We start from the raw sequence: 23,361 nt of genomic DNA on the forward strand, positions 1-23,361 counted from the left end.
TAAGAAGTTGAAAAATTTGGGAAAGGAAGGAGCACACACAAAATGGGCGTAGTTGTAAAATATGGAGAAGTGCATGGGATTTTGCAAACTTATATAGGATAATAAACAAAATAAGATCACTAATATTGTTAAAAATTTAAAGTACAAAATAGAAGAACAAATCTGATAAAAAAAAAAAAAGATTTCTTGAGTGTTCAAAACATAAGAAAGAGTGGAAGACATAAGACCCATCAATTTTATTGAAGAGATAGAGTGAGGAAAAAAAGTCAGGGGATCCTCTCCCTCTGTCATCTCTACTTAAGCCTCTCAATCTAATGAATCAACCATTAGATACCTCCAATGGATGATAGTGAAAGACAGTAAAATATTGAAAAAACAATCTTGAAATATCCCCAAATTGATTTCGTGCACGTAAATTGTCTCACAATCTTGGTTTTGAACAACACCACCTCAATAGAACATTGATTGGATTTCTCCAAAGAGACCTACTAATGAATTTAAGTTTAGACTTCTTATTCCTTAAATACTCACAAGGAGTTTCCTTTTCAAAGATTGATGAATCCTCATATATAACAGGTTCTTTGATACTGATAGGAAGAAGGGCCAATTTGTTTTCCATCATAGACTGATTATTCAAATGAAATTCAATCTATCCATCTTTAATTTCAATAATTTCTCAATCTTAAAAACAAATAGCTTACACAATTATTTATTTTAAAAAAATAGCTTACACATAGGTATAGTTAAAGCCTACAAATAACTCAAGTTTACTTTATATATAGCAGATAGATAGTTAGATATCAATTTTTTTAGAAAGCTAGATTTAGAAATATAGAGATTGTAGTTAATGGTTTTAATTTATTTTGGTTGAATCATTTTTCTTAATGAATTGTCTTAAGCTTGACTTGCAACAAATTTTATGTTATATTATATAAATTTATTTAGTGTTTTCCGTAAGCAAACTACTTCTTTTTCAAGGATCCTAAGCAAACTACTATGTGTAACTTGGATAATTTCCTTTACCCTTCTCTATTATATTTTAGGGACATTATTCTCTATATCTCTCAACTCTCTATCTTACCAATGGCCTGTAGAATTTCATAGTTGAATTAATAGAAACATAATAAACGGTGAGAATAAACAATAGTTAAGGATTGTGTCAAAAATCACTAATTTGTGACTACCACATGAGTCAAAGAGAAGTGAAGAGTGAGGGAACAATTGGACACTCTCTGGTTTTCCTTACATTCCACTTTCTATGATTTAGAACACCTTTTCACTTCACATAATCTAAGCTTGCATTGTTCTCATGGAAGTATTGTACTAATGTGGCACACTGCAAAGATTTCTCTCACTATTTTTAATTTAAACCAATTTAATGTCTAATTATATAACTTCTACAACAAAAAAACTGATGCTTTAAATTAATTATATGTAAATGTATACATAATTCAAAAGGACGGGAAATTGCTATTTGATTCAAAACCAAATGTTGAATAGATGTGTGCTTCTACAATTAGTTATCTAGGATACTTGATCTTATACGAAATTATTCAATTAAAAATATAATAGAGTATTTTTCTCTTATTACAAAGACACGGATACTTGATCAAATTAAACCAACACCTATGAATAAAGATTCTTAGTTTCTCTTGTTCGACCTTTAGGATTTTTGATGTTGAGAGTTTTAAGTTTCTTGTAAGCTCACTAACGAAAATATTAGGATGGTGAGATTTCAATGAAGATGTTGTTCCTATTAGTTCTCTAACGAAAATAAGTTATTGACAAATTTTAGGCAATACTTCACATTAATAATATTTTTTTAAACATAAAATTAGTCTCTCATTTAAAAATAAGTCTCTTTTCAAATAGAAAATCAATAACAAATTAAAGATGAACACAGGGATACCCATAAAATTTGATTAGATGTATACCATTTTTCATATCATTCAATATCATGTCATAATTTTATATTCATTTATTTTAAACAATTTTTTTCTTACAAGGTACTAGTACTTAACCAAACTTCAAGATATATTAAGATTTTTTTTTTTATTTTTATTTTTTGTGGTGAACGAGTTTTGAATCCTAAACCTTGCATATACTAATAAAATAAACATTATTTTATTATAGAGGAACACTTTTGTCTAAATTAGACTCTCTTTACTTGTTTATTACTCCTAATACATTTAACATTATGCTTTTGATATAATTCTTTAGTCACAAACACTTTGGCAATAACAATGTAGCTTTCTTAGAAAAAAGTAATAATAATTTGATTCAACTTTGAATATGATAATGTGACATTAATCGTGTGTATACAACCGCGTCAAAAACCATTCAATTCAACGTGCGTTTCATGCCGTGCAAACAGACATTAAGTTTTTTTTTTTTTTAGGAAATTAATTTTTCTTTTTCTTTCTCAATTGTTGGTGTAAATCGTGTAATATTTGATAATAGAATGGAGATAAAAACATCTCTGGATTTTCTCTAAGATTGAGCCATGATAAGTGATAACACGTGAAGAGGTTAACTTTCTCTCTTAAGTTAAATCTTTTTGAGGTATTGATCAATTTAAGAAGTTGATTTGTTACAACGAATGTTTTTTCAAATCAACATGAGAGATCCAACTTCTGAATTTCCTTGCTTCAAGTATAATAACTTGGTCATGCATCGACCACGTGCACAATGATAATTAAATAAAGCATTCTTATTTAAACCTAAAAAAGTTAGATATTTTTTTTTGAGGGGTAAAAAAGTTAGATATATAAAGTAAAATTAATCTAAAATTTAAATTATTATAAAAGATAATTAAAATGAAAAAAATGTGACATTATTTCAAATTATTGACTATTTATACTCGACTAAAATACTAGTGTATATAGAAGTCGTTAAATGTCTGCTTGATGGTGATATTTTATATTAAAAAGCTTTGACTCCCATATATAGCAACCTGGATGAGAGTTTCCGGTAGAACTTATGCATACTAACAAATAAATTTCAAATTTAATTCCATATTAGAATTAATTAATATAATATAATACAAGTAAATGGGTTAATAGAGCTTTATCCCCTGTAATATAGGGTACTTTTGGTTTTGCCTCCTGTAAATTTTTTTTTTTTTTTAGATTCCGTCCTTGTAAAATAAAGATTCTTAATGATTGTCCCCTGACCCCTATGACTCAGCAGAATCTCTTATGTGGCGCTGATGTGGATATTTCTTTTTTATTTTTTATTGGCCACATGTATAATTCATTTAACACATCATATTTAATTAAAAAAACCCAAAAAAATAAAATATAATTAAAAAAATCTGAAAGTTAATTTTAGAAAATTTGAAAAAAAATAAATTCAAAATAAAAAGTTCAGATTTTTTTTTCTCAAAAAATAAAAAAATCTGGAACTTAATTTTCAAAATAAAAAAACTAGAAAATATATTTGAAATTAAAAAAGTTCAGATTTCTTTTCAATATAAAAATTATGGAATAAAAAGTCTAAACAAGCTTTTTCAAAATAATTTTTTTTTCAGGAAATTAAGATTTTGATTTAAATTCTGGAACAAGATTTTATAAAAAAATCTGAATTTTTTCTAAATTTAAAATTTTCAATAAAAATCTGAAGTTAAGATTTTAAAAATTTAAATAAAATAGATTTTTTTTTTCAGATTATATAATTGGAATTTAAAAACATTTATATCCAGATTTTTAAAAATTTAATATTTTCCAGAATTTTTTTTTAGAAAAAATTAAAATACTTTTTTATTTCTAAAAGAATCTGAATGTTTTTTAATTTTTGAAAAAAAAAGTTTTTTTTTCGATTTTTTTAAGTTAAATTTTTTTTTTCAAATTTTGAATATTAATTTTCATATTTTTTTAAAAATATATTTTTGTTTTTTTTTTATAAATTTTTTTAAATATAAATGACGTGTAAACTATTTTTTACGTGTGGCAAGCAAAAAAAAATGAAAAATAAAAAGAAAAAGCCACGTAAGTGCCACCTCAGAGATTCTGCTGAGTCAATGGGCTTAGGGGACAATCGTGAAGAATCTTCATTTTACAAGAACGGAATCTAAATTTCTTTTTTACAGAAACAAAACCAAAAGTACCCTATATTACAGGGGTAAAGACCTATTAACCCCAAATAAATATAGCCAACTATTATGTCAACTTCGTGCGCTGGAGTGTGATGCTTTTTTTTGTCATGAAGGAGTGTTATGCTTTGAATGATTGCTTTCGTACTCGACAGCATATAGAATAGAATAAACATACCAATATCTACCAAAAAAAAAAAAACATACCAAAAAAACATAACACGTTACCACTAATTATTACTTAATACTAATTAAACCTAAACAACACATGAGCTTAGTCTTAATACCAAAATGAGTAAAACAAAACAACAAATCAGTGAAAGTGCTGGCTTGCTGCAATCAGAAAAGCTATTAACAGTAGCAGCACCTATAAAAGGTAAAAAAACAAAAAACACAAAATATCATGTGTTAAAAAAGACAAAATATCGAATATTTAACTGTCAAAGTTAACCCTCTTCTTTGGTATGAAATTTAACCGTTTTTTTAAGGAAATTTAACCATTCCATATTTGTTATCCTTCAAAAGAAAGTCGGAACGACTTCTATTTTATTCAAACATTCCATATTTGTTATCCTTCAAAACTATTTGTTTTGTTATCCATCAAAAGAAAATCGGTTTTTATCCATCAAAAGAAATTCGGAACGGCTTCTATTTTATTCAAACATTCCATAATGCAAAAAACCTACTCTATGTTTGGTTATCGGAAATAAAAATTGATTTTGAGATAATTGATTGTGTAAAATTGATTACGAATAAAATTGAGATGAAAGTAAAATGTATCACGTTTGGATACATTTATATAAAAGTGAGTTGAACCATTTATATAAAAGTGAGTTGAAAAATAAATTTAAATATATAAATCAAATCTAAATTTTCTAACTTTAAAAATAATCAATTCATGAATATATAAATGAAGGATTAAAGAAGTTAAAAATGAAGGATTAAAGAAGTTAAAGGTTTAGAGTTCGAATTCGAAAAAAATAATAACATAACAGTTTACATTAAAAAAATTAGGATCAATTCTCGAGACAATTTTTTTTTTTGAGCAATCGAGACAAAATTAATTATGAATGGATTGATGACAGAAACCCAAACCCATTCTCTTTTCTAATATTATAATGGTTCACATGAATATATAAATATTAACCAATCAATTTGTTAGAATCAATTCTCGAGACATTCATAACATGAATGTTGGGTTTATGTAACTACTCATTAACCTTCATACTATAATGGTCAACATGAATATATAAATATTAACCAAACATTTTTTAAAAATGCTTAGGAATAAAACTCATCTCTTGTTTGTCTCCGTGAAGATAATTCAGTTGACAGATATATTGCTGTATGTTGAAATCGAAATTTGAACTCTAAATTTCTCATTTATTCACGTTGGTTCTAAACACCCATATACCCAACTTTATTGTGCAATTGATTCTAAACATTAGATTAAGGCTTTGTTTAGAAGGTTGGATAGGAGGGAATGAAAAACTTTGGAGGGTTGGAAATATAGGAAAAAATGGCAAAATCCTTCACTTTCTTTAAGGAGTAATTTTTTTGAGAATGATAAATTAATACTTATGATTAATATATTTTTAAATTTTAAGAATATTATAATTATGTAAATTAAATTTCATTCCCTAAAAAAACCACATAAATTAAATTTCATGCAAATCCTCAAAAACTCTCATCTAAACAATTTTTGAGTTTCATCAAATAAAAAAGATTTTGTATTATAAAAAAAATTAATCCTAAACCTTTTTTTCTCAATGTCATATATTTCTTTCACTTTTATTTTTTTTCTTCCTTCAAATCCATCTAGTACCTTTTTCTCTAAACTCGCAAACAAGCTTGTGTAACGCTATGATAAAAGAAGCACATAATGTATTTAATAAGGGGGTAATAAGGGTACTAAAAGTTAGATTAGGGGCATATTTGTCATGTGTAGTGTTTCTTATAACATGGGAAAAGTTTTGTCCTTTTCCAACAGCTATTTCTCTTTCCTCTGCATCACCGTTTTCCATCAATCCCGCTCTCACACACACACACACAAACACTCCCCTTACTCGTTCCTCCCACGCATCATCACATCACATTCTTCAAACTCAAAACAAAGATTTTTACATTTTTCCCAAAAAAAATTCCTAACTTTGCATTAATTGAATTGAAATACTCCATAACAAAGAAACCCAAAAACCAAACCTACCCTACACACAACAACGACCACTTTATCTTATTTAATCACAACCCTTAACATATCTTTCCATTTTCATCTTCCCTCATTACTCATTACCATTTACTTCACACACACACAACACATAACAAAAAAAACCCTTTTTTTCCTTTTTTTTATGTAACTGTTTCCATAATATCAATTTAATTCCAATTCCAACGTTACCCTTTTGGATAAATGTACTCTAAGCACTGAAAAGTTTCAATCTTTACTTGTTTTGATTGAATAGAGAAAAACCCAGATGGATTTTTCTTCGTTTTGTACCTCTCTTGGTACTTCATTTGTGATATTTTTAGTTTTGATGATTTTGTTTGCTTTGTTACAAAGTAAACCTGGGAACAATGTGGTGTACTATCCTAATAGGATCTTGAAGGGTTTAGATCCATTTGAAGGTGGTTCTAAGACACGTAATCCTTTCTCTTGGATTAAGGAAGCTTTTTCTTCTTCTGAACAAGATGTTATTGCTATGTCTGGTCTTGATACTGCTGTTTTCTTTGTCTTTCTCAGCACTGGTTTGTTCTTTCTCCTTTTTATGTACCTTGTTTTTTTGGTCTGTATTTATGCTCTTATTCTGGTTGTTGGTTGTGTTTTTTTTTTTCTTCCGGTTTTGCAACGACAAAATTTGATTTTTAATGAATTGATTTTGTAAAATTGATTCCGATTAAGAGTAAGTTAAGATATGTTGAGATGAACATTAAATTTGACTATTAGGAGTAGTCTGGCTTGTAAATTAAAAAAGTCACAGTTTTTCATTTATGAAACAATATCTATAGACTTTATGCTTATGAAGAAGATTAAACAAAGAAAGCTTTTGAAAAAAAATGAAAATTTTAAACTCATAGCTATTGAGAGATTATTTTAATATTTCTTTCTCAATAAGGGTTTATTGAAAAGTTTATCAGCCACAGAATCTGTTAGATCTTTGTAATTTTTTAACTGCTATGAGTTCATCATATTATTATATAAAAAGTTGTACTAGTTTAACCATGTTAAGAAAAAGGCTACTCTATGTTGAGTTTATCTGTAAAGTAAGAAAGAAAGCTAAGGGTGTGCTCATGTTATATGAGTGTATTAAAGAGAGAAAAAAAATTACTTCTACTGTTAGCATATAGATTATCATTTTACTATTTTAGAACTTTTTCTGGTCAGTGGAAGTTTTCAGTCTGTAAAATGGAGAATAAAATATTGTGTTGAAATGATAAGCTTCGCTATCTAGTGTAGACAGTTTCTAAACCAAAAGAGTAGTTCCTGGTGAACATTGCATACTATTATGAAATAATCAAATTGGACTCTTGAGGAATATGAATCCTTAGGAATCAGTTTTACGAAAATTGTGGTGCAATGATTTAACACATTAAATCTCAAGCATAAGTCATATGAAATGTATATTCCCGGTTCTACTTGTTATGCTGGTCATAGAGGAAACCAGGAGAATATTTTGAATAACATTAAGATGTATGTGTGTTATTCAGTTGCTTTCAGAGTGCTTCTAGATTTATTTTGTGAACATCAAATCAGTGTACTCTCTTGCAACTTTGTTCATGTTTTTGTTTATCTCAATTCTGAAAGAGTGAAATCATTCACTTCTATTCCTCTCAACATATGTAGACACTTTGTGGCTTGTATTTTGTGATTACTCTTTCAAAATGTGTTCTCACATGCATTTATTTGGTTATAACTTTTCATAATTTTCAATTGTTTGTTGACATGCTTGTCAGATGAGAGACAAATTGTGTTTTCAGTTTTTAATTATTATTTTTCATGCTCTCTGCCAGTATTCAGTATCCTAGTTATATGCGGCATTATTCTGCTACCGGTTCTTCTGCCTATTGCTGTAACTGGTGGTGCTGGAAAGAAACTAACAACTAGCGAAGGGACTTTCAATGAACTTGACCAGTTATCGATGGGAAACATCACAGTAAGATCAGTATTCCTTACCATTTTTGTATAACATAGTATTATGATAATTTTTCCTTTTTATTAAACTAGTTCTTGTATGTGTAGGCAAAGAGTGTAAGGTTGTGGGCATTTTTTATCGCCTGCTATTTTGTTTCGCTTGTTTCGTTGTTCCTCTTATGGAAGGCTTATAAACATGTGTCATGGCTGCGAACGAAAGCTTTCAAGTCTATTGATGTAAAGCCTGAACAGTTTGCGATAGTTGTGAGAGACATCCCTCCTGTTCTTGACGGTCAAACTAGGAAGGAACAGGTTGACTCTTATTTTAAAGCCATATATCCCGAGACATTTTACAGATCTATGATTATAACAGACAACAAAAAGGTATGGTTTTCATTTGATTACCTTTCTCGATACCCTCTGAATCACATTCACTATTTCTGATTCACTGCCTTACATTGGAACATGTATTTCCAATTTCTGATCGTTGTGGAATTTAGGAATCTAAAAGTGTGCAGAATTACTATTGATTTGTCATTTTTGTCCATGTAATCTAAATATATAATTTGTCTGTGATACTCTTCCTATTGTTTTTTGATTGTGAATGTTACAATATATAATCTATATCATTATATAAAAATAATTTCAAAGTTAACTATCAATAGCACAATAGAAAAAGCGGATAGATGGGCACATCAGTGTCTGTCTTTCTGCTAGTAATCTTCCGGTCTTTCCCATAGTATAAATATAATTTAATTCCTACATATATATTACTGACAGGTGAACAAGATTTGGGAGGAGTTGGAAGGGTATAAGAAGAAGCTTGCCCGTGCCGAAGTAGTATACGCAGGTTCAAAAACAACTGCCAAGCCAGAAGGCACAAGACCAACCAACAAGACTGGCTGCCTTGGACTTATTGGTAAAAAGGTGGATAGCATAGAGTACTGCAATGAAAAGATTAATGAATTGGTTGCGAAATTGGAATCCGAGCAAAAGGTTACTCTCAGAGAAAAGCAACAGAATGCTGCTATTGTCTTTTTCTCAAACAGGGTGATTGCAGCATCTGCAGCTCAGAGTTTACATGCACAAGTGGTTGATCATTGGTCAGTTTTCGGTGCTCCTGAACCCTGTCAACTACTATGGCCTAATTTGAAAATCAAGTATTTTCAAAGAGAACTGAGGCAGTACTTGGTGTATTTCATTGTTACACTCGCCATATTCTTTTACATGGTTCCCATCACATTTGTATCTGCATTTACAACTTTGAAGAGTTTGGAGAAACTTCTCCCATTCATAAAGCCAATAGTGAAGATTATAACTTTGAAGACAGTGTTGGAAGCTTATCTCCCTCAACTTGCACTGATCATTTTCTTGGCTATGCTACCCAAGTTGCTTATGTTTTTGTCTAAATTAGAAGGCATTCCAACTGAAAGCCATGCGGCCAGGGCAGCTTCTGGAAAGTATTTTTATTTTACGGTGCTGAACGTTTTCATTGGAGTTACTTTAAGTGGAACCTTGTTCGACACATTCAAGAGAATTCAGAACAAACCAAAAGATATTGTGCCCGTGCTAGCTGAAAGTCTCCCAGGCAGAGCTACTTTTTTCTTGACCTTCGTCGCATTGAAGTAAGATAGCATCCTAATTTCAACTTGTTTTTGTTCACTTACCTATCCATAACGATAATATTTCATGTCGATGATTATGTTAAAGCTTCACATCCACTTTCCTGCTAGACATATGAATAAGAAAATAACCACTTTCCTATTTTGTTGATGTTCTTATATGTAACAATTATTTTCTCATATGATTTTGTGTCAATTTCTAATTTTGGACTATTCCTACCTACTAGACATTAATTAAAAAATATTTCACCTTTGTTTTTAAATATAAAAGGTTGACACATCACATATGAACTGATTTTTCTTGTTTTTTTTTGTTTTAGATTTTTCGTTGGATATGGCCTTGAGCTGTCCCGATTAGTTCCTCTAATTATCTACAACTTGAAGAAAAAGTTTCTTTGCAAGACTGAAGCTGAGTTGAAAGAAGCTTGGGCTCCTGGAGATCTTGGTTATGCAACAAGAATCCCCGCTGACATGCTGATTGTCACAATTGTTTTATGTTACTCTTGTATTGCTCCTCTTATCATCCCATTTGGTGCTCTATATTTCGGCCTAGGATGGCTCGTACTACGAAATCAGGTAAATTACCGTACATTTTTTCTTACGAACCCTGTCCTATGTCTTTTAGGAGCACTTTTTCATTGAAGAAATTTGTTTTGCCTCCATAATTGATTCTAACTTGAAGCTAAAATTTGGAGCTTTTTGCCTCTATATTTGATTTTTAACCTCAAATTTATTGTTCACCTCACTTTTATATGAATGAATTCAAACATAAAATATATTGCATTCAACTCGCTTTTAGCCATAATCAATTTTTGTCAACGCACAAATACACAATAACTTGTTTACTAGAGATTTGCAACAATGGAAGGAAATGATTGTTACTACAATACACAAAATTCATCGATGCATTTTTTCCATAAAGATTGTCATACTAATTACTAATCATTGATGTACTATTTTGTAATGTATCAACAGGCACTGAAAGTGTATGTACCAAGATATGAAAGTTATGGAAGAATGTGGCCTCACATAAACAACCGTATACTAGCATCTATGGTATTGTACCAAGTAACCATGTTTGGTTACTTTGGGGTGCAGCAATTCGTCTATGCACCATTGTTGATTCCTCTTCCCATATTGACGGTATTATTTGGTTTCATATGTTCAAAGAAGTTTTATCCATCTTTTCAACATCAGGCGCTTGAGGTTGCAGCTTCAGAAGTCAAGGAAGTTCCAAACATGGAATTGATTTATAGGTCTTTCATTCCACTAAGCTTGAGTTCTGAGAAGATTGATGACGACCAGTTTGAAGACGCGCGGTCTGAAGTTTCGAGACAAACATCATTTGTTTGATGTAGTTTTAGTTATAGCAGTCATTTAGTAATATGCTTTTAGATATTTTATTTTATTATTAATTGTTGATAACAAGATTTAGGAATCAGGGACTGTTTGTGAATGTCATTTATGCAAGGTGAGATTTGTTGGTTTGGTAATACTACTATTATATAGTGTTTGTGAATGTCATTATGCTTGTAATGGTTGTGTAATGGTTGTGAAGTGTTTTCATGTTCTCTATATTTCAAAGTTTCCTTCTGAACTTGACTCAGATGATTTTTCCTTTTTTTTTGGGTATAATATATATATACACACACACACAACAAAATGGGACAATTCCTGCATAAGTATATTGCTTTTTCCATAAGTTTCACATTTTCATTTGATAAATTTAGTAGATGAAATAACTACAACATGATGTGAAAATTAGGACGTAACCTAAGTTAAGAAATTCAAACTGCATTGATAATTAGGTTTTCAACATTTCAGAACTACATAAGACCCAAATTGGTTGAGAAAAAATGTCTAAGAAAATGGAATTTGTCTGCACCATTTCATAACAGGAATTTGTCTGCAACATTCCATAGCATGACTAAAAATAAAACCATAACATGTTACGATAAAAAAAAAAAAAAAACTACCGTCAATGATTACATAAAATGCATCAAAATAACGATGTCTTCAAACCGAAAAATAAATGAAATTAACCGACAAAAAAAATACTTCAAATATGAGTGATTGAGTGCTCCATTGATAGTAGTCATAAGAAAATGCCTTATCATTAAACTTGATCTATGGCCACACCAGAAGTTTAATCATATCATCAAAAGGTGAACCTAATAAGCCATCCTGATTACCGAAAACCACATTGTTACGATGCTTCTAAATTGACCACGTATAAGATAACCAAATCGAATGAATTCCTTTACGTCCTATACATGATAAACCAAACCTGTTAATGGCTCAACATGACAAAAAATGTCGTTTGTTAACACACCATTGATTTCTAATCAAGATAGAACATCCATACATAATTATTTGGCCACATGACAATGAAAATTAAATAAAGTATTGTTTCCTTCAAATTACAACCGTCCACACACAAAATTGATACTAAATTTTGCACCCCTCTCTAAATTAAATTCAACTCGGTTGAAAGGCGATCGTTTAGTAATCTCCATGCAACGGTGAATCTTCAATGAAACTAAATTATTCCAAGTGACCTTAAACAAAGGTGAATCTTCTACAAATTCAAATCATAACCCTTTCCTCTCTCTCTAATATTGCTAAATTAAAAACTTTGTGGTTTCTCACTTCCCTAAGAAATCACTATTGTTGGAGCCAACGTTCATAAAAATGAAGCTAAACTTGTCCCCAACTTTGAATCCATTTTCAATTGCAAAATGCAACATCACTAGAAGGACCGCGAATAAATGATTTTTGTATCCCCAACCTTCGTTTTTGAGCACCACACAAATACAAGCAGCATTATTAAGCTTCGGTTTAATGTAATCGGATGAGTATCCCTAAATTAGTTTTTGTCTTGTTGTAATCTCCTTAATTCATAAAAATCAAATATTAAAAAAATTTATAATGACTATTTTTTTTCCTTTGTTATTGGTACAAAGTTTTTTTTTACCATTGTTTAGCAGTAACTGATCTCAGTCGAAATTAAACCCTCGACACCTTGCTCAAGGGCTCAAACTCCTTACTTGAATCAATTCATTGTTGCTAGTTACACAATCATTGACTAACAAGAGACATAATAAATTACAAAATCAATTTATGATGTTTTTCCAACAAAACAAGGTATGATTGTAATCCCAACAATACCATTTCTCTTTTAAATTTTTTAATCCGTGTAAATTTACACATGATAGAAAAACTCAATTTATAATTTCATTAAATATCACTGTTATCTTAATATTCACAATTTTCAATCAATTTTTAAACTTAAAAGTATAAAACATCGTCCTTTAAAAAAAATTAAGCGTGTGAAAATCATAAAAAAGATATGAGTATATGGGAAATAATCATATATTTTTTCAAAACAATATTATAATCGACTTTGTATATTAACAATTATTTAAAAAAATTATTTTATTTTTTATAAATTTTATAAAAGTATTTTTTGCAGTGCAACTATTTATTTAAATCTAATCTAAATCAGAATTTTTTGTTAAAAGAAAATCTAAATAAGAAATATTTTCAAGAAGTATTTATGAATAATTTCCACAATAATAGGAAGAATATCATGCACAATAAATATAACTTATTTTGATTTATTTTCCAAAACTATTTGAATTTTGGTATATTATAAAAAAAGTATAACCAAATGCAATAGATATATTATTAAACGCACTAAAGAAAGTTTCCTTGAGCATAGCTCAGTTGATAAGGACAATGCATAATATATGCAAGGTCTAAAGTTCGAACATTGGACACCACAAAAAAAAAAGCAACAAAGAAATGACACCCTCTTTCAAAAAAAAAAAATGGTACCTTAGTATCCAACCTTTTGCTAGCAAGATGATGATGATGATGATGATGATGATGATAATAATAATAATAATAATAATTTCTCTCAAAAAAATAAAAAATAATATGAGACATAATTGGAAGTTTTTATAGAAAAAAACTACATAATCCATTTATGATATTTTTTGGACAAAACAGAATATGACTGTTAAAGTGTTAATTATTCCCATCAATTGATATCAATTCTCAAAACATTAAAGGTAATAATATATATGGAAAATTCAGATACAGAGATGTATATGGGAAATCGTCACTATTTTTTTCAAAATATATTAAAAAATCGGTTTTTTATATGGCAAAAATTTATCTGAATCTAAATAAGAAATATTTTCTTAGAAGATTTATCTCATCAAGAAAAGTTTTCAAAGGAAGAAAAATATTTTCTTTTATATAACTAAGGAAGAAAAATATATATTTTGATTTATCCTAGTTTGTAATAATATGAATTATCATCTCCTAAACTTAAACCTAATGCACCTCTATAAATAAAGGGTTTGGAAAAGTGGTAGAGGGGAGAAAAAACAAGAGAAAAGGAGTCGAGAAAACTTACGAAATAGGTACGACTTCTTCTCCAAATATTTCAATGAATTAGACTTTTTGCCTTGATGCATTTGTGTGCTCCTTTTGTTGTTCTTGCATAAATTTTGTCTGCTCCTTTTTATGTGTGCTATTTTAGAGTATTGTTTTATGTTTAAGATTTAGGTATGAATTGTTTGCCGTAACTCCTTTTACTCTTATTGTTTTCTTACAAATCCTACCTCTTCAAATTTACCATTCTGATTGTATGAAACATCATTTTTCTCTCGGTAAATTAAAAAAATATATGACTTTTTTGGGTTTGGATGGGTAAATGGCTTACGGATTTCTTTGAATTAGTGGGGGGTGCAAAAAAGAGGTTCCCTTAGGTCGAAGATGAATGAATAATTGGGTTCAACTCTTTTAAGGCCCAAACGAGATAGCTATTTTACTACACCCCCCTTTTTTTAGAAATAGCACCTCCTCTAGATTTGTTAGTGTTATTTCATTCAACCTTTGCTTTTGGCTATTATCTGAACCACGAAGGATGGGTGAGTAACACTCAAAAAACAAAAATAATAAGTTAAATGAAACAGATCAATTGTTGTATGAAGACAGAGATTTAGACAACTCATTTTTGAGTGAAACCAATTGAATTCGAAAGCTAACTTAAAATATCATAATAAGTTTTGTAGTTTAATATTTGTTCTGTGATATTTTGAAGATGTCTAAAAGGTGTATATCTTGAGCTAGAAAAATGTTTAAACACTTTATTTAGTTAGACATAAAAAGAAAAAAAAGTAGAAAAATAATAATTAAATAATCACTATAATTTTAAAATGATTATATCATGTGTATTTTTTGTGTGTACGACTAAATAAAGTGTTCAAATTTATGGTGACTCATTTTCGCAGACGATCCCACCACAACAGCTAATGAAGAACACTGCTGAACTTCCTGTAAGCAAATATTTTCACTTTTTACTTTGTCCATACAAAGATTCATGTTTATTATTAACTATTTTCATACCTTGCATACAATCAGATTTGTACTTTGAAAGTTGATTTTGGGTGCACAAATGGTTGTCATTCGGATGTGAAGAAAACGTTACAAGAACTAAAGGGTATATATATTTTTCTTAGTTCTTTCAAAATTAATATTTTAATTTCTTTTTGGTCTAGCCTTTTCTAATATTTTAATTTTTTTCATTAAATTGTAAAAATTATAATCAGGAGTGAAAACTATTTCTGTTGATCCAAAGCAAGGGAAGGTAATAGTTGTTGGTAATGTAAATCCCATGATGCTAATTAAACTTCTTCGAAAGATAGGTAGAAAAGCACAACTTTGTTCGTTACAAGAACCAAAGGAAAAAGGAGCTGGTTCTCATGCAAAAAAGAAGCATCATTCTCGTCGGTGTCATGAGAGTAGTGACACTGAGGAGGAGTATGAAGCCAAACAAGTTTATGGTCATAATCATAAGACACATCACAATCAAAGGAGCAACAAAATGCATGACCAAAATAACATGTTTGATTTTCGTAATCAACATGCACAACCACGACCGGCTGCTGGACACCAACACGCGCAACCACCACCGACTGCTGGAAACCATCGCGCACCCCCACCACCATTTGCTGGATATCAACCCGGACCCCAACCACCGTTTGCTGGATATCGACCACCGCCACCACCAATGTCAGGGTACCGACCATTCTCACCACCAATGTCAGGGTATCAACCATTCTCAGGATATCGTCCACCACCAATGCCTTGGTACCAACCTCAACATGCTGGATATGCAATACCACCACAAATGTATCCAGGATCAGGGCCTCTACATGGTTACAATGGATATAGTCATCCCATGGGACCACATGGTTACAATGGATATGGTCATCTCATGGGACCGGATTATGGACATTATGGTTCAAGGATGCCAATGTCAAGACCCAATCCCATGATCCACTACAACAGTTATGCTGACAATTATCGCTATACTATGTAGATGAAGTATGTCAAAGTTGTTGGCTACAAGAACTTACTATGGTTTACTTTTCAGACTATTTTTTTCGGTCTTGGTATCTACTTTTAAGACATATTTTGGATACTACCTTCTTTTTATTTCGATATTATCCAATTATGTTATCCCATTTTCATTTGATTATATATGCTACTTTGGTTAAGACATCTTTTGGATACTATCTTTTTATTTCGATATTATCCAATTATGTTACCCCATTTCCATTTGATTATGCTACTACTAGTTTACCTCTAATATAATTTTTACACATTTCTAATGTTATAGTATAATCATTTATGTTTAATAATATTTATACAATGGAGTTAGAGTAATCCAAAGATGCATTGAAATAACAAAAAAAAATCAAATTTTTTGCGAAGTTTATTTAAGATTATTATAAATGTTTTTTTTTATGATAGTAGATTTGAAGTTTATTTAAGATTATCATAAATGTTTATTGGTTTAGTAATTCAGTTTAGTTAGTTTTAGCTTTATTTTTGATTAGTAGTTTGTTTAGAAACTTGCACTTGAAGTAACTAAATCAAGTTACTTGCATGTGAAGTAATAAGTTTGTTAGGAGTTTGTTTTCAGATTTTGTTACATCACTTGATGTATATACCTCATTACTCTTGTAAATAGTTATTCCAATTCATTCAATAAAATTACACAAGTCTTTTATTCATATCTCGCTTTCTCTCTCAAAACTATAGAAACCCTATAATCTCAATTCCATCTTCTTCAATTGAACACAATTTTAAGTGTTGGTTTCATTCAATTTTCATACATTGCTCCATCAAATTGGTATAGCAGAGCCTGGTTCGTTCATTGTTGTTAGAAAATTCGTGAAGAATATATGGCAACTCATAACAACAATATTCTTGCGCATCTACCAGTCTTTGAAGGCAAGAACTTTGATCAATGGATCGTGAAAATGAATGTGATCTTCAGATTCCAGGATGTACTTGAAGTTGTGAATGAAGGGATACCAGCACTGGCAGCGAATGCAACTGATGTACAACAAGCAGCACATAAAGAAATGAAGAAGAAAGATGGAAAAGCTTTGTTCTTGATGCATAGAGTGTAAGCAATGAGATCTTTGAGAAGACCATGCATTATGAAAGCGCGAAGCAGACATGGGATGCAATAGAGAAACTGTATTCTGGTGATGGTAAGTTGAAGAAGGTGAGACTTCAAGCTTTGAGAAGACAGTATGAAGTGTTGACAATGGAAGAAGAAGAATCTGTTAGTCAATACTTTGATAAGGTGCTCAATCTTACAAATCAGATGACAAGGAATAGTGAAACTGTCACTGATGTGATGAAGGTGGAAAAAGTTCTCATAACCTTAACATCAAGATTTGATCACATTGTAGTGGCCCTAGAGGAATCTAAAGACTTAGATTCTATGAAGATAGAGGAACTACATGCAAGTCTTGAAGCACATGAATTGAGGTTGATTGATAGGAATGAGAAAGAGGTAAAAGTGTATCATCTAATCAAGCTTTGCAAGCTCAGTATGAGAAATGTAACACCCCGTTTTCTCAACTTGAAATTTTTTGCATAAATCAGAGTAAACAACTAAAACAGGATGCTACACTTCTTTCGAATACAATTATAGTAAAGTTACTATTTATTTCAATCATCTCATGTCATCAATTTAAATCTCAATGCAGCGGAAAACATTTAAATTCAACATCGTGTTGGCACAACGGCCTCAACTTTAACAACTTGTTAAAATCCAGTTTAAACAAATCTTCAACACAAAATCATAATAAATACGTAATACATGGAAAACAAGCAAAATCTCCATCCCGTTACGTATCAGAGTGACCCTAAGACGACACGTGAGAAAGTCAACTCACTTCAACAGCTATTCTTGATTACCTGCAAGTTACCCACGTAGAGGCAACATTTCCAAGCAGAAAATGTGAGATTTGACATTCAATAATAATAAGCATATAATTCATCAAATGCATTTAACAACTTAAACATCATCAATTAATTATAATAATTCTTCATACATTACTTCATTAATAACTCATTGAAAAGTGACAACTTAACGACAACGACAATGCGACATAAACAACTTCAACTCAACAATGCAACTACAACTTCTTAATCATGCATGTGGTACCAACCAGGGCATCAAGCCCTCAACATATATAGTATAATTATACTCACAGCGCATCAAACCCTCAACGTAAAGAGCAAAGGCTCACAGGGAATCAAGCCCTCAACTTTAGATGAGTATGCATGGACTTAGCAACTTACAACTTAGACAACTTATATGACTCCAATATCTTGGAACAACAACTTACAACTTTACAACTTAGACCAACACTTGCAACTTAATGATATTAATAATTCAACAACAACAGAGACAGCAACAGAAAACAACTTGCCACATAGCAACATCAATAATAACAACAACTTGGATGATATAACAACATTATTTTCTATATCATACCTTTTCACATAATATATGAATTTCACATTAACCAACAACATTAATCATTTTAACTTAGGTTCTCTGAAAGGCTAAACCTTTATAAACAACTTCCATTCCTACCCCAAAGACCAACTCATAACTTCACGTTCGAAAAAGATCGCAAGGACACTAGTAGGGCTGACTGCCACTGAGTAATCGCGAGGCGAGTCACTCTACTCGCTATGGCAAGTTCAGAAAAAAAGGGTACTCGCTATGGCGAGCTCAAACTGATGGCTCTCGGGAGTTTGACATTTTTCACTCAAAAATCTCATTTTTAACTTCCCTATGCCCAAATTTAATCTAAAAACTTGCCTAATCATTCTTAAACAGGTTAAGGCACTCAAAACCATCTAAAACTCGACCTCTAACATTAATTCTCGAAATCATGTTTTTCTCACTGGGTAACTCGCTATTGCGGATGATTCACTCGCTATGACGAGCGACATCTGGGCTCACTCGCGAGGGGAGGGGAATTGCTCGCAAGGCGAGCGATGAAGTTCATCACTCGCGAGGCGAGATCAGCTACTCGCTATGGCAAGCGATGAATGTCAGCTCGGGCAGAATGCAGATTTTCTCAAAAACTCACCCAAACTCATGGTTCTAACCTTAAAACTGATTCTAATCATGGTTCTATGAATAATCTAAGGTCTGGACACTATTTCTACATCAATTCAACAGGTTCCTACTCTTAATTAATCAATTCTCCAACTTTTAACCTAATTCTCAAATCCTCAAAACTATAACCTACAACTTGTTAAATCCAATTTTCAGAATTATACAACTTAGAATTAAAGAAGGTTCGTCCCACCCTTACCTTAGGTTAATCGATTGCAAGCTTCTCCTCTTAGGTTCTTCTCTTCTCTTGTTTTCTCCCTTTTTCTCCAAAAATTTGTTTTACGTGAAAACTATTCTGACTCTACTTTCTCCTATTTATTTCCTCAACCCTCTTTATCTTATTTCCACTTATTCCACCAAACTCTTCTAAATTCCGAAACAGCTCCCACAACTTAATCTCATTTTATTTTCAAATCTTATTCTATTAAATAATAAAATAAGTCACTTAATAAATCAACAACACATCACATAATCATATAAATCACATAAGTCATATAAATAGACTCTAAACTCAACAAAATAATCAAATAATTAAATAGACGAGAGGAAAATTCAAGAAAGGGAAGAAATCATGGAATAATCAATCTAATAAGGATGGTGAGGGCTCTAGCAAGAGTCAAGAAAAGAATGATGCAAAGTCTGATCAGAAGAAGAAGAAGAAGAAGAAAGATAAGAAAGACATTCAATGCTATAATTGTCAGAAGATGGGACATTATGCATCTGAATGTAAATCAAAGAAAATGCCAAGGAACAAAGATGAGGCACAATTTGCTCAGGATGAAAATTCTGATTATGAAAAAGTACTCTTGATGGCAACAGTCAAAGAGGAAGAAGAAAGAAGTGATGAATGGTACTTGGACACTGGGTGTTCAAATCACATGACAGACAAGAAATCTTGGTTCTCTGAATTAGATGATTCAGTTAACAGAAAAATAAGATTTGCAGACAATAGTATAGTTTGTGCAGCTAATATTGGAAAAGTACTGATTCATAGGAAGGATGGCAAGAAAGCTTGCATCACTGATGTGTTGTATGTACCAAACATGAGAAACAGTCTCATTAGTATTGGTCAATTACGGTAAAAAGGGTACGCTATGAAGGGTGAGGCACAAGCTATGAAGGTATCTGATAGCAAGAGTAAGTTGATTCTGAAAGCTCCTATGTCAAAGCAAAGAACTTTCAAAATCAACATCAGTGTTATTGAAGATAAATGTCTGCTATCAGAAGTTAAGAGTGAAAATTGGTTATGGCATCAAAGATATGGGCATATCAATTTCAGGGACTTGAATATGCTTAGTGAGAATAAAATGGTGCAAGGTTTACCAAAGATAAAGCTGACTAATGAAGTATGTGATATGTGTTGTACTGGAAAGCAAACTAGAAGTTCATACAATAAATCTCAGGTAATGATCATGGTTGGATATCACTCAACTGGTGCCTACAAACTATATGATCCAAATAGTAAGAAAATAATATTCATCAAGGATGTGAAGTTTGATGAAACAAAGTGTTGGAACTGGAAAGACAAGGCATCAAATAACTTTGACAGTCACTTCTATCTATCTGATTCAGAAACAGAAGATGCTGGGACTGAAGAACAAGAAGAAATAGTTGGTGATACAGATGAAGGAGATGCAGGTGTTGTTAATAGGCCAATAAGGAATACTCAACCACCAGTCAGGTTGAGAGATTTTGAGAGATTTCCTGGTCAAGCAGTCACAGATGAAGGTGAAATTGTGCAATCAGCAATGCTTGCTGAAGCTGAACCAATATCTTTTGAGGAAGCTCTTAAACAAAATCACTGGAAGAAAGCAATGATTGAAGAACTAGACTCTATAGAGAAGAATGAAACTTGGAGATTAGTTCAACTACCTACTGATAAGAAGTGTATTGATGTTAAGTGGGTTTTCAAGACAAAACTGAAGCAGATGGTCAGGTCGCAAAATACAAGGCCAGGCTAGTTGCAAGAGGATTCTTACAGAAGTATGGTCAAGATTATTATGAAGTATATGCTCCAGTGGCAAGGATGGAAACAATCAGATTGATTGTTGCTATAGCAGTCAAGAACAACTGGTCAATGTACCAGTTAGATGTGAAATCAGCATTTCTCAATGGTGAGCTTGAAGAAGAAATATATGTGAATCAACCACCAGGATTTGAGATAAAGGGAAAGGGGGAGTATGTATATAAGCTTGACAAAGCTCTGTATAGTTTAAAGCAAGCTCCAAGAGCTTGGAGTAAGAAAATAGATAGTTTTCTTGTTCAACAAGGTTTCCTGAAATGTGTAACTAAACATGGAATTTACTGCAGAAACACCACTAAAAAGCTTATTGAATGCTTATATGTAGATGACATGATTGTTACTGGAAACAATGAAGAAGAAATGAAGGTTTTTAAGAAAAACATGATGAAGAGGTTTGAGATGTCTGATCTGAGCAATCTCACATACTTTCTAGGAATTGAGTTTGAAATGAATTCACAAGGAATTCTGATACATCAAAGGAAGTATGCACAAAATGTTTTGAAGAGGTTTAATATGATGAACTGCAAACCAATTTCAACTCCAGTTGACACAGGAGTGAAATTGTCTTTGGTAAATGATGAGAAAGAAGTGGATCCAACTCTATTCAAGCAAATTGTGAGTTCATTGAGGTATTTGTGCCATACAAGACCTGATATTGCATATGGTGTAGGTTTGATCAGCAGGTACATGGTGAAACCTACCACCTCACATCTAGTTGCAGCAAAGAGGAATCTGAGATTTGAGAAGGGTACTAGCAATTATGGTATCCAGTACTCTAAGAATCAGAGTGGTGAACTAGTAGGGTACTCAGACTATGATTGGAGTGGAGATAAATATGACAGGAAAAGCAATGTTGCTTATGTGTTCATGATTGGAAATGCAGCCTTTTCATGGAGTTCTAAGAAGGAAGCAGTAGTTGCATTATCTTCCTGTGAGGCAGAGTACATTGCAGCTTCTATGACAGCATGTCAAGCTCAATGGATCAACATGCTACTGATGGAATTACAATTGGTGAAGGATGAGAATACGGAGCTCAGAATTGATAGCAAATCTGCTATAGACTTGGAAAAACATCCAGTAGCACATGGTAGGAGCAAGCATATTGAAACCAAATTCCATTTTTTAAGAGACCAGGTGAACAATGGAAAGTTGGAAGTAAAGCACTGCAAAACAGATGAGCAGATAGCAGACCTGCTCACAAAGCCATTGAAGCTAAGCAGCTTTGATTACTTGAAGAAGAAGTTAGGAATGGCTGAAGCATCTAAGTAAATGAATTAAGGAGGTGTATTGGTTTAGTAATTCAGTTTAGTTAGTTTTAGCTTTATCTTTAATTAGTAGTTTGTTTAGAAACTTGCACTTGAAGTAACTAACTCAAGTTACTTGCATGTGAAGTAATAAGTTTGTTAGGAGTTTGTTTTCAGATTTTGTTACATCACTTGATGTATATATACCTCATTACTCTTGTAAATAGTTATTCCAATTCATTCAATAAAATTACACAAGTCTTTTATACATATCTCTCTTTCTCTCTCAAAACCATAGAAACCCTAGAATCTCAATTCCATCTTCTTCAATTGAACACAGTTTTAAGTGTTGGTTTCCTTCAATTTTCATACATTGTTCCATCATTGTTTTTTTTTTAATGATAGCATATGTTTGAGTCCCTTGACAATTTTAAAGTTTTGATCCCTAAATAAACAATTGTCTCAAAGGATTAGTCCACAAAGTTGTGCTCGCTGATATCTTTGTTTAACAAAAAAATAAATGATTTTTTATGCAAGAATATTTCAACCAGCATCAATTGAAAGAATATTACTACACCACATACACACTGTCGCATAGATTTACATAGTCTACAATCTATCTAAAACTGTGCACACTATCAATCATGATAAAGTTTCGTCACATTATATACGGTTCCTTTCTGGACAGAAGACAACCGGTTCCTATCTGAAAATTGAGTTATCTTGACAAAAACATTCTAGC

At 31.4% G+C, this 23,361-nt stretch overlaps 2 protein-coding genes and 1 long non-coding RNA gene across 3 annotated transcripts; 2 read left to right on the plus strand and 1 right to left on the minus strand.

Annotated features, from left to right (window-relative positions):
• The first annotated feature begins 6,116 nt into the window (after positions 1–6,116).
• Positions 6,117–11,447, plus strand: LOC11446109 (CSC1-like protein ERD4). Its single transcript, XM_003593829.4, has 6 exons — positions 6,117–6,835; positions 8,099–8,241; positions 8,328–8,603; positions 9,000–9,844; positions 10,162–10,417; positions 10,817–11,447. Exons 1-6 carry the CDS (start codon positions 6,565–6,567, stop codon positions 11,192–11,194), a joined length of 2,169 nt encoding a protein of 722 aa, XP_003593877.1. The 5' UTR covers positions 6,117–6,564; the 3' UTR covers positions 11,195–11,447.
• Positions 11,448–11,615: 168 nt separating this feature from the next.
• LOC112419187 (uncharacterized) lies at positions 11,616–14,497 on the minus strand. The gene is made up of 2 exons (XR_003009337.2): positions 14,265–14,497; positions 11,616–12,108 (listed from the first exon to the last, which is right to left on the minus strand). It is a non-coding gene; the product is annotated as an uncharacterized lncRNA (long non-coding RNA).
• On the plus strand, positions 14,144–16,389 carry LOC11437811 (formin-A). The gene is made up of 4 exons (XM_003593830.2): positions 14,144–14,271; positions 15,145–15,189; positions 15,275–15,353; positions 15,463–16,389. The coding sequence occupies exons 2-4, from the start codon at positions 15,166–15,168 to the stop codon at positions 16,233–16,235; spliced, it is 876 nt and encodes a 291-aa protein (XP_003593878.1). The 5' UTR covers positions 14,144–14,271; positions 15,145–15,165; the 3' UTR covers positions 16,236–16,389.
• The last annotated feature ends 6,972 nt before the right edge of the window (positions 16,390–23,361 follow it).

This window comes from Medicago truncatula, chromosome 2 (genome assembly GCF_003473485.1).
Source record: "Medicago truncatula cultivar Jemalong A17 chromosome 2, MtrunA17r5.0-ANR, whole genome shotgun sequence".
Taxonomy (NCBI): domain Eukaryota; kingdom Viridiplantae; phylum Streptophyta; class Magnoliopsida; order Fabales; family Fabaceae; genus Medicago; species Medicago truncatula.